This window comes from Hakea prostrata, chromosome 7 (genome assembly GCF_041222555.1).
Source record: "Hakea prostrata isolate BN-2017 chromosome 7, UWA_Hpros_2, whole genome shotgun sequence".
NCBI lineage: Eukaryota > Viridiplantae > Streptophyta > Magnoliopsida > Proteales > Proteaceae > Hakea > Hakea prostrata.
In genome coordinates this window covers 12,757,671-12,770,434 of record NC_142606.1, presented here as the reverse complement: position 1 = coordinate 12,770,434, position 12,764 = coordinate 12,757,671, and the positions used below count along the sequence as shown (strand labels likewise).

Below are 12,764 nucleotides of genomic sequence, written 5' to 3'. Positions count from 1 at the left end.
AGATCTGTTTTACTATCAATAATTACTAATTCTCTTATTATCTTATAAAACAATTGTCTTTTAACAAGTTAATATGTGTTTCATAAATAAACACGAAGACGAGAATAAATAAAATAAGAAGCATCACTATAACAAACCATTATCCATTAAAAAGATCTGATTGTCTCGAGATCACTTTCAACAAGCCGCGTCACTTAACTTAGTGGAGAGCATGTATTGTTTTGAGCCAAACCCTTTAAGATAAATATAATCATGAGAAGTAACTAGACCTCCAAGCAAACATTTCTTCCAATATAGTTAGATTCTCAAGAACAAGGAATAGTGAAAAATATTTACTTCCAAAACATACGATCTTCTGTAGGGATTAATGTATGAGTTGCTCTAATATAATCTATGTGGAAATGCATGAATCCAATCACATAAAAAAGTCATACACATAAAAACATGTTTACTTTGAAGTCCTCATTTCACCCACTTTGAGGATGGAACATTGGGATTTATGTAGTATTATGAGGGTTAGGTATTTCAAAACTCATATTCTAATCCTTAAGATATATATATCTTAACATAAACCTCATTTGATTTTGATCTATATTATTATGATCTTACATTCATCAAAAATCTGACCTTGATGAATTCTAAGCCTAGACCAGTTCAAGCTTTAAACAAGTTTAGATCATTAAGACCAAATTTACAATCCCTAATCTAAATATAAGGCTATGAGCTAGATCCGAATATGGGAAAAAAGGTAGACTAAGAAATCAAAAAATCCAGTAAATACTAGTTGACTTTTGAATCAATAGATGGAAGAGATTTCTTTCCTATCAAAGTATCAATTTATTCCACTAGTGAGAGAGAGAGAGAGAAGTTTGACTTTGGGAATCTTGCAGAGGACTCTAAATCAAATGGGTCATTTACAATATATCTGAGAAAACCACGCATAAACTGTTCTCTTTGACTAATGAAGTTTAATTAAGGCCATGTGGAATGAATAGTAATTAATTTGGTTTAATTAGATAAATAACTGGAAACACTCTCCCACTAAACAGTAAACACATCTCATTAAGAAGCACCACATGTTATTCTCTAATTCCATTTTAATCAAGAACCCATCAACTTGAGATTTGTGCAGGTAGTTAATTAATTAATCTCTTCATATTCCTTCTTGAAGGACTATTAAGTGTGTTTTTGCGTGCTAAAAAACATGGAAAGGGCGATATCTTAGGTTCTGAGAGAGCCCATCTTGGAAAATTCAAATAAAATATAGCCGTTAATGACATTGTTGTGCCAGGTGCAGTCCCCTTAACATGGTATCTTTAATCTTGATGATGATTAATTAAAAAAAGGTGCATTACTTCTAATGAACTTCATTCAAACCGTTTTAACCGACCCTATTAATAGAACCTAGTCCTTGGGAATTGGTCCTGCTGCTATGGAATGAAATCAGAAGACAAATGAGGTCATCCACTTGCAAGTTTTCTGCCCAGAAAAGAGAAATCCACTTCCAAGCTCAATATCATTTAATCTGTTCTTCTTCATTCGGATTTTTGATTAATTTTCTTATACATAAACCCATTGCATGTTCGTTTTTTAGTGATATATGATTGAACTAATTAAGAAATGCCACAAGGGGTTCTGAAGATTAACAATTCATATATAATAACCCTAGATTCTATTTCCTGATTCCCTAATCCCAGTCCTTCAAAAACTTGAACAATATAATGGTATTAAATTCATTTAACTGGGTTTTAGAGACTAGATTCTAGAGTTTAATTCTGTGCTAATTGCATAAACAAATTCAATCTACCAATTAAGTTACAACAATTGGCTCCTAAACAATGTTTTGATTACTTAATCAACACTGATTTTCATCATATGAAGAACCCATGATGAGAAAACCAAAAGATCTCCACAGAGATACTCTCTTGATAATCACTAATGGATTTGAATTCATTTTACTTAAGATTTCTGAAATTCTTAGGCAATGTGCTAGAGCTTCTTTTATTCTTGTATTAGCTCTCATGATGCCATGCATGTGCCTCGTCTTTTAATTTGGCTTGGCATGCAAATGCATCTCTCACGTCGTTTAATTTAAAGAAAACTGGAAAATCTCTCTCTCTCTCTCTCTCTCTCTCTCTAGTCAGCTCTACAGTGAAGGTCTACAAGGTTCAACTTTCTAAGAAGAATGATGGTATGGATTCCAGCAGATGATTAGTATTAAAAGGTTTAATTTATTATAGTGCAATAGGATCAGTATGGAACTTATGATAAAGAATGGCTTCACTTAAGCAATTTTAAAATCACCATACAGCAAGAGAGATTAAACCCTAGAAGCCTTTCGGTGAAATGGTTCAGATTCATTGTTTAAAATGAAGATGCTTCTATTGGATATTCAAAAGTTGGTATGAACTATGAAGGATTTATCTTTATGATTTATTTAATTATATCAAAGAGGGTGGCTAATTAGTAGCTGTTTTTTTAGATTAATAATAAGTATTAAATGTTAAACATAGAGTTGCGGATGCAATGAGTGAGTTAACATATATAATATATGGAGAAATGAGAGAAAACTATTCAAAAGTTTACAAAATAAATAGGATTCTTGTGAAAATCTTTTTTGGCACCATTCTAATCATTAGTGAAGCCTAAGACCACATGCATGCTTGTAGTTATGAAACTTGGCCGCGCTCCAAATTAATAAATGTTCTTTGAATAGAGATTTGACCAAAAGAAGTGAAGACTCATTATAAGAAAACTCTTCAATATTAAGAGAATGGAAGGAATAAATTTTCTCCTAACTTCAAATTTAAATAGATTCTTAGTTTAAAAAAAAAATTAGAGTTAGTTAGGTTGCACCAATCATATACTTAAATATTATTTTTTTTGAATTATTAGTATATTCAATGAAGCTCAAGGAAATACAATTGACCTTTAAGGTTTTTTTTTTTTTTTTAATTTGTTATTTATATTTTGTATTTTAGTATGGTAATTAAGATGAAATAGTAAACTTTTTTTTTGGTTGGCCAGAAGAAGAAAAAGTAAATTTAAGAAAGCAAAACTGAAAAAACATCACACTATAACCCTCAAAATTATGTCACCCCTCAAGGTATAGGAAGACATACCTAAATAGGAGAGAGGCAACCAACAATGCTAGAGAATAAGGTTGTTCTGAGGGAGTCATCATGTCACTATTTCATTATATTTTCATGGTAGAATTACATGAACATACAAATATTATTTAAGGTCTTTTCAAACTACCAAAATAAATGACCTACGTATAATACAAACAACTAATCGATACTATCAATATATGCATTCGTCTTCTAGTGGTAGCTACTTGAATAAACAAAAATATTAGTTGAGGTGTTTCTTATCTTCCTGGATATTTGATTTGAACATAAAACTATTATACCTTTCATTCAATTTTATCGATATTATCAACATCTATCTATGTCTAAAGTTGGTTTACTTCAATGGACAGTTTAGAATTGCAGTAGCATTATCGAAGTCAGAATATGATCTTTCTTCATTGGTTTTCAATGGACGTATGTATAGAATTTACTTAAATCTTGTCATCAAAATTATCTCTGAAGGTCTCTTCTTTTGTTTTCTTAGTTGTTTTAGCTCATTTTCCTATACAAAATTTGTTATTCAAGTTATTACCCATCAAAAAAAATTTCTTCTGTTCCATTGACAAATAATTATCTTATAATAATCACAGAGAACACAGCTTTTACAATGGTGACAACAAGAACAAAAATTAGCATTTTCTGTAATGGATTCAATAAGTTAACACAAGTAGCTTCAAGAGGGTGGTTATGGTGGTTCCGGGAAGCTTGTGAAATCCTATTCTAATGGTTCCATCTTTCTCAAACCTCTATCTTATTTACGCGTGATCAAACCTATGTATCTGCAAAGCCTTTGTAGGGTTTTGCTTTTAAAAAAGAAAAACTCCCCATTAGGGTACAGTGGTGAATGAAGCTCTCTAATCCTTAAAGCAGCAAAGCAATGGAGACATGGCCTCGAGGAAGGTCACCAAAAGCTGGCGTGGGCGGCATTGTAAGGCTGGGGAAGATAAAAGCACATATCCCTATTAGATTTCATGCATGGAATGGTTACTCGTGTATCAATCATCCTTACTCATATCCCTTCTGTAACCTTGAAATTTGAGGCTTCTTTTAAATTGGCTTGGGTTGGCCATTACAGAGTTGTCATCCCAAAGCCTTTCTGCTCTCAAACTCATTTAAAATAAACGCCCAGACAACTATTCCTCTCTCTCTCTCTCTCTCTCTCTCTCCCTCCTTCTCTCCTATAGAGTGTTCGCATGAAAAGGAGAGAGACTTGGGAAACCAAGGCTTGAAGCACATGCCACCCTTCTTTTGATCAAAAAACACAAAGGTGGTGGGATCACCGAGATTATTCAACTGGGTTCTCAGACTTTACAAATCCTAAAACCCAACTACCATAGTCATCATCATAGCAGAATATATGTAGGAATCAGCTAAAATGATAATAAAAAATAAAATAGAAGAAAAAAAATACACACTTTACTCCCTTAATCAAGGAGGGACTGGCATTTCGAATTTTAAGGTACTTTTGCAGTACTTCTGGGTTCTCCATCTTTGATTGTTCTCAGGAAGATACCTTGTTCTACTAGTGATGATTAGGTAACCCTATCTGGTAGTTACTAAATAGGAACTGACTATAGTTTTAAGTTTTAACTCAGTTCAGTTGGAATTAGGTAAACCCTAGCTTTTGTATAGCTAATAACCTAGTGTAATTGAGAGTGACTAAAGTCACAAGTTAGAAGAGGTGATCAAGAGATAGTCAGATAGAGATAAGTATAGACATGTAGGAATGTAGGGGTCAAACTGAGCTCTCTCCCACCCAAGCCAACACAGCTTTGCTCACCTAATCCACATGAACACCTTGCCTCAATTTCATCTGCATCCAACTACATCTAGCCATTTGGACATAGAGAAAGAGAATTTTTTTTCCCTTTGGAGCTCTTTCCCGTTGGTGAAAAATATTGCCTCAATTTCTCCTTGCCCATTTTTTTTTCTCTCTCTCTCTCCCTCTCTCTACCCACTTCACTAGTTTTACATGTTAAGGAAAGTAAGACACTTCATGCACAAGATGAAGTCCATGAGGGTCCTTCCATGCACCTAAGCCACAAATGTGTCTTATGAAAATTCATTTGAGACCCACCAAAATTTTGTTACACGTATCATGGGTTTGCAAAAATTTTCATCTTCTCGTGATGTCAAGTTCTTAGGTTTGGCACCACCTTATCTATAAACCATGGTCCATTATGCTTATCAATTAATGGTCATGGTCATTGAAGTGATGGAAGATTAATTATTTACAACATATAAAGACAATTAGTAAATGACAATTTGATTGAGGTGAGTCATCTAAATTTGAATCAAGTTTTGAAAACCCCCTCAAAAATCTTAGAAGGCTAAAAAAAACATGTAAAAAGAATTTAAGCTGGGTTTTTTTTCCAATGCTGACTATTGTCTTGACACACCAATCATTTTTCTTACCTGCTTTTTAGTAACAAACGCAAAAGGAGTTCTAAAAGACCCATATTTACTTACGTTCTAAAACATTCATCAATTTTATTCATTTATTTTCATAAAGATAAATATTAAAAGATACTCACCTTCATTTGGTTTGATAAGATCAAATTAATCCCTGGATTTTCTTAATAGAGAAATAGGTTAAGAAACCTACCTTGCTAAAATTATGTAACTGAAGAGAAGTATGAACTAAGTCTGTCTCATTTATTGTCTAATTAATTTTTTAAGGAAGAATTTATATCTAATTTAATAACTAATTATATATAATGTAACTATAAATATGCTATAATTAATTTTGATTCCTGGCCGCTCATTGGTTGAAAACCCAGCCGCTTGTTTTGGGGGCCCAGTTTCCAACCAATATTCAGATTTGATGAAACCATCAAAACCATGAATATTTGTGAAAACGCGTTTAAATAGTTAAATGGATTTTTTTTTGTAATTATATGATACATAATTTTTGTTTTGAAGCTGTTCAAATTTAATGGAAGAGTCCTACAAATCTGGGGCGCAAAAGCAAGATTGTGGGTGATCTATTATAATATTCTTCTATTGATTCTAATCTACATATGCACAATAATTACAATAAAAATTGCTAGAAATATGAGTAAAAGAATCACAGAAAGAACCCTTCAAATCTTGTAATTGTGGAATTTTCCTAATATAAAAATAGTTAAAATTAATGCTAATTAAATAAAATTTCATGGGATATTATGAGAAATATAATAATAGTAATAATAGTGTGATTAAATAAAATAAAAAGAAGGCGGCCAAATGGGTTCATCAACTTCCCCTTTAATGAGTTAATCACATGCAATCTCATGGCCACCAGCACTTATTTAAACCCCTCCACCCCTTCAATCCTTTCACCATCAAATTACTTCACTGCAAATCTTCTTCACTTCTGCTAATCTCTTCTCTTCTCATTTCCCCATTTGCAAAGAAACACATAACCAGCCAAATTCAAAGCTTCCTTCCCAGGTAGTTTCACTTCACTTGTCAACCATTACTAGCTACACTACTCTTCTTAAGCTCTATCAATCCTTCCAGTGAAAATGTTTCCTGTTTCTGATAATATCATTCGCCGGACTGTGTGGGTTAATGGTCCGGTGATCGTCGGTGCTGGCCCCTCTGGGCTTGCTGTTGGTGCCTGCCTTAAAGAGCAAGGTGTACCCTTTGTAGTTCTTGAAAGGGCAGACTGCATTGCCTCTCTATGGCAGAAACGCACCTATAATCGTCTCAAACTTCATCTCCCCAAGCAATTCTGCCAACTCCCTAAACTTCCATTCCCAGAAGATTTCCCTGAGTACCCAACCAAGAAACAGTTCATTGACTATCTTGAATCTTATTCCAAGAAATTTGAGATCAACCCAAAATTCAATGAGTGTGTTCAGTCTGCTAAGTATGATGAGACAAGTGGGTTGTGGCGTGTGAAGACAGTATCTACCACTAGCCACAACCCTGACCGCACTGAGGTTGAGTACATTTGCCGGTGGCTGGTGGTGGCCACAGGAGAAAATGCAGAGTGTGTGACTCCTGAGATTGAAGGCATTTCTGAGTTTGGTGGCAAGGCTATTCATGCCTGCCATTACAAGTCAGGCGAGGATTACAGAGGAAAACGAGTACTCGTTGTCGGGTCTGGCAATTCCGGCATGGAAGTCAGTCTTGATCTCTGCAATCACAATGCTCAACCATCCATGGTGGTTCGCAGCTCGGTGAGTTCTGGTTACCAGTTCATTAAGTTAATCAAACTTGTAAGTTACAATTTTTTCTAGTTAAACTTACTGACATAACTGGGTTTGAATGATCAGGTTCATGTCTTGCCAAGGGAATTTCTTGGGAAACCTACATATGGATTAGCAGCTATGATGATGAAATGGTTGCCACTGTGGCTAGCTGATAAGCTATTGCTGATAATGGCATGGTTTGTGCTTGGAAATACTGAGAAATATGGACTGAAAAGGCCAAAACTGGGTCCTTTAGAACTCAAGAATGTTCTAGGAAAGACCCCTGTTTTGGATATTGGTGCATTACAGAAAGTCAAATCTGGTGATATCAAGGTTGTCCCTGGGATCAAAAGGTTCTTTTCTGGTGGAGCAGAGCTTGTTAATGGACAAAAGCTTGAAGTTGACGCTGTAGTGTTTGCTACTGGCTATCGCAGCAACGTTCCATATTGGCTACAGGTGAGGATATGTTCATATTCCAATTTATAATATTTCCCCTGTTTTTGGATATTTATGAAAGTTCAACAAGTTAGGTTTTTGTTAGATTCATATATTATCTGTTAAATCTTTTCTTCTCTTCCTTCTTCTCTATCTTATCTGTCAAATCTTTTCTCTCTTCCTCTTGAACCTCCTGATCTTACAAGATTCAGTCATCAATAGGTAGTTAGCTAGAGTTTGGTAACATAGGATACAGACAAAGTAGAAGAATTTTTAAGTTTTCCTGGAACAAAAGGGCTAATTTTATTTTCCACCTCTGTGTTTTCTTTTACAGGAGAATGAATTTTTCACTAAGAATGGATTCCCAAAGGCTCCATTTCCTCATGGGTGGAAAGGCAAAGCTGGGCTTTATGCAGTTGGGTTCGCAAGGAGAGGACTGTCTGGTGCATCCTTTGATGCTGTAAGAATAGCAAAAGACATTGGGAAAGTATGGAAAGAAGAAACAAAACCGACAAAGACATTTGCTTGTCATAGGAGATGCAATTCACAGTTCTGATCATGGATTTCTTCTAATCTGACATGAAGATTCACAACGAGTCTTTTTGTTTTACTTTGTTTTTCTGTGTTGTCAACTGATGTATCTTGTAAAATAATAATTTAGAATTAGGGAAAGAGAACAACAAAAGAAAACAGTTTAGCAGAGTGAGCCCTCTCCACAAGCCCAAGTTTTGAAAAGAATTGGGCATTTTTTGTGTATAGAGGAAGATGTGGCTTCTTTTAGTTTCCAAATTTTCTGTATACTTCAATTATTTACCAACTCAAATGAACAAGTATCCTCCCTTCATTCCCTTACATCTCTCTCTCTCTCTCTCTCGGTTACATTTTTACAGTGATATATATATATATGGGTTATAAAATACGAGTATCCTTCTTTTCTCTCCTGTAATCCATTGATCCTTACAGATGCTCAATTTTTCTTTCACCCCTTGTTAAGTATAGAATCAAATTCTATTTTCTTGTTAGTTTTAAGCTCTTTAGAATTAATACATTTAGAAAGCTTTGAACTGTTTCCTTTGTGTGAGATTTGATTTTTACTCAGTCAGCTTTGAACTGTTTCTTTCGTGTGTCAATTTGTTCTGTGGAAAAAAAAAAAAAGCCCTTGAACGAATACAGTTTGAAAAACTAACAGACCATTTCCTTGGTTAATACAGATGTTATCCAAAATTGATAAAACAAAAATCACAAATGGAATGGCTTCGCCCGGGCTCGAACCGGAGACCTTCAGTGTGTTAGACTGACGTGATAACCAACTACACCACGAAACCATTGTATGACACAATATTTTGAAACTAAAAATTTAATTTAAATTTTAAGTGTTTAGATTCCCTCACTTGTCTCTCATTCCTCTTATTATTTTATTCCAATTTATTGTAAATTGACAAAGGTATCTTAGCATTCTCTCTATAGTGAATAGATTACTATGACCCATTGTGCTTCTAGTACAATGGTGACAACCTTCTATTATTCTGCACCTTGTCCCACTATTTCCATTTTTGGACTTGTGAAACTCCAGTCCTGTTGACTGGCTTGATGATGACTGAAGAGTACATTAAGAAAGAAAAAAAAAATTAAGATACCTCACCTTATTGAAGTCAAACTACTCATGTTGTGCTACAAGGCCCACAATAGCATCCGCCACTCACCACCTAATATTTTCCCTTCTTTGGTTTTCACTTATCATCTGTGACCTAGTAGTAGACAAAAGAAATGTTGAAAATGTAAGAAACACGAAGATAGAAACAAAAATGAAACACAATCATGTAGAACATGCCACATGAAACACCATGTGAAGAGAGGCTTTTTCCCTTGGATCAACCATGCATTTTCTTACCTTGACATAGTCAAAAATTCAGATAAATATAAATGTAGTCTTTGATGTTAAGTTGGTCTAGTTGGCCTGAACTCATTGTAAACTTGAACAAGATCTGATCAATCAAGGTCAGCTCAACCCAACCAACTTAATTTAATGGTAGATCATTCATTAGGTTTGAATTTTCCAAGCTCTATAACCCAGCTAAAGAAACTCAGAGAAGAAGATTAGAAAATCCATCAACCCTACATGATGGGCACACCATATGCAAATCTTTTATTACTCACATGTTTTTATTCAACCTTGTTTCAGGTGCCTGGATCTGCAAGCCTTTTGTTTGATGCACCACTTGATATATGATCATTCTAGCTAACGAGCCTAACCTGATTCCATCTTCACAGAGACCAAGAGACAAACACATGGTAGAGATGGTTATCTGCTTCTTTCTCCTCTGAATCCTTATGACATTCCATACTATCACTATGTAAGCTGTTCAAACTAGAAGCCAAAATCCTGAGTCAGGTCAATGAAGCACCATAGTTAAAATGCATGGGAATCATTTGAAAGTGTCAGCCAATCTCAGCTGGTAAAACCATTGGCACCTGCTCCCCTGATTTGGGGGCCATATAATGCCTTGGCCCTTGCGGACTCTGCGCCATATCTACCTCCTAAGCACCGTGGTCGCTGCTGCCCGTGTTCAAACAACATGTGTTTCTTGTATTTATATGTTACAAGATCTGTAAGCAAGTCTCATTAAACTTCTTAACCTCAAAAAAAACAAATAAAGTCAATAAAAGAGGGAAGAACACAAATCCCAGTTTCTCTAATTACATCTCAATCAACTTTATTTTTTAACTTCAACAACCCTTTCAAATCAGATACAGAGCTCGATCCACCGAGTTCTTGATGCGAATCTGCCCTCCATTATTGACAGCATCTCAGCTTTCTAGATGAGTTTATGAAGAGGCTGTCAGGCTGGTGATTGCAATTAGAATTCTTCTATCAGTTCGCAGTTTGTGTTTGTTCTGCTTCAAATTCAATAATATCTTATGATGAGTCAAATCCAAGATCTTTAACGATATCACAGCTTGAAATCTGAATATTTTGAAGCTGACTGAGAAAAAAAGACAAGGGGCTTAAAAGAGATTTGCATTGAAGACTCAAATCTATGTGTGTTTGTTCTGCTAGCTTCAATAACATCTGATGACGATTTTCAAAGATCTGTAAGGATATCAAAGCTTGGAATCAGAATATTTTGAAGCTGACTGCAAAAAATAGACAAGAGGCTAAAAAGACACTTGCATTGAAGACTCAAAATCTATGGGTCTCTCAAATTTTGACTTTCTTAGGGAATAATATTGCATCTTTTATTCTTTTTTGTATTTAATATTTAATATTCTTGTATATTATCATCATATGTTGTATTTCCTATCAAAGTTTTAAATCAATATTCCAAGCTAACTAACAATATTGGCACATATAGAGTCTTCATCCCCACCAATTATTGTAGGAAATAATTTCTTTAGCTAAAAAACCCACATAGTATATAATGAGAGATATTATCTACGTAGAGGTGAAAAACGTGTGAGAACATGGGACGAAATTGGATTTAAGTCCCCAAATACGTTAAATGACATTAGTCTAGTAGTCAATAAGTCATCATCATCATTTTCTTCTTTTTCTTTATCTTTTTTTAACAATAAGTAAATTATATCATCTTGCACGTGTTTTTGGCACAAAGGTCAAGCGGCGCCTCTCATATTCAAGCGAAATGATTAAGGAGGATCTTAGATTCAAATCTTCGTCCTTCTCGATATGTCACCTTTTGTAGATGACAAGTTTTGACTGGATTCAAGATTACCATGAAAAGTTTGTATAATTGCTATTACAACTCCACATCTATTTTGATTTTTGTTTAGAATAAATATTTGTCATTGGAGTGGACAATGGCCATTGAGTATGCTTTTGAACAAACCTAGCCCTCCTGACTAGAGCATTGGCTAATAAATCTCTAGATTTTATTCCAATTTTGTCTCTCCTCTTTTCTTAAAGCTTAATTTTTGAGATTTTATTAGATTCAATTCTTAGTTGGGTTATAATCATGACTCTTGAATAATTAACTGCCACATGTCAAAATTCTATGTAGGAATTACAGAGAATTGTAGAGGATGTGAACCCGCCATATACACCGAGTGTGGATCATCTCCCCTGATAAGGATGGCTTTACAACAATAAACTATGTGGGACCCACAAGATTAGTGGTCAATAACCATTGAGGAGCACTTTGTCGGGAGAAATGATCCGGAGTCATGTACTTGTCATTAGAGTCAGGAAGTAGAATAAAGGGCAAGAGACACCGAAAATGCAAAATGGGGGTGAATACTGAATATATACCCAGTGAAGGCACTTCTAACTTCTAACTATGAAAAGCCCACAGACCAACCCAGCCCAAGAACATGAGCACTAATCATATTTTTATTCGTTTGCACTTCTAAAATTAACAAGCCAGAAGCCTACACTATCAAATACCAATTTTAACATTATATTATTATTATTTAGATTTCAAAAAGTTAGATTCAAATGAGATGAAACTAGACTTGGCAAGAAAATTGAAAAAGGAAGAAAAAAAAAGACATTATTTAGTTATTTTCTTGGCAGGAATAACAGAAGATTTTTTTTTTAATTTTTTATAAGAGAACAACCCTTCAACATTAAACTTTTCCTTAATTATTAAAGATAATAATATAATTAATATAAAATATAAATAAATAATATAATCCTTCAAAGTTATTTTAGGGCCTGTTTAGTTAAATCTCTGGATTCACAAATGGGAGATTTATACCCGTTTAGTTGTGTGAATCTCTGGATTTCATGAATAGATGGATTCACCTTTTTACACTAAAAATATGAATCTATAGATTTATAGGTATGATTTCATCCAACTATAAAAGCCCTAAACATTTGAACCATGACTCCATAAATGTTCTTTTAGGATGAATCTACATATTTCATTCCAATGATTCAGGCTAATCAAACAGTTAATTTTATGAGCCATGATTCCATATATTTGAAATCTCTCAATTTTTTGAAAAATTCAAGCTCAAGTAATCAAACATGCCTTTTAAGATTTTTGAATAAATCAAAGATGTT

The 12,764-nt window shown here is 34.2% G+C and overlaps 1 protein-coding gene and 1 non-coding gene across 2 annotated transcripts; one reads left to right on the top strand and one right to left on the bottom strand.

Moving 5' to 3' along the window:
* The first annotated feature begins 6,474 nt into the window (after positions 1-6,474).
* On the top strand, positions 6,475-8,576 carry LOC149009868 (putative indole-3-pyruvate monooxygenase YUCCA5). Its single transcript, XM_089161952.1, has 3 exons — positions 6,475-7,297; positions 7,394-7,765; positions 8,079-8,576. Exons 1-3 carry the CDS (start codon positions 6,638-6,640, stop codon positions 8,298-8,300), a joined length of 1,254 nt encoding a protein of 417 aa, XP_089018078.1. The 5' UTR covers positions 6,475-6,637; the 3' UTR covers positions 8,301-8,576.
* A 419-nt stretch (positions 8,577-8,995) lies between these two features.
* TRNAV-AAC (transfer RNA valine (anticodon AAC)) lies at positions 8,996-9,069 on the bottom strand. Its single transcript has one exon. It is a non-coding gene; the product is annotated as a tRNA-Val (tRNA).
* Between the last annotated feature and the right edge of the window lie 3,695 nt (positions 9,070-12,764).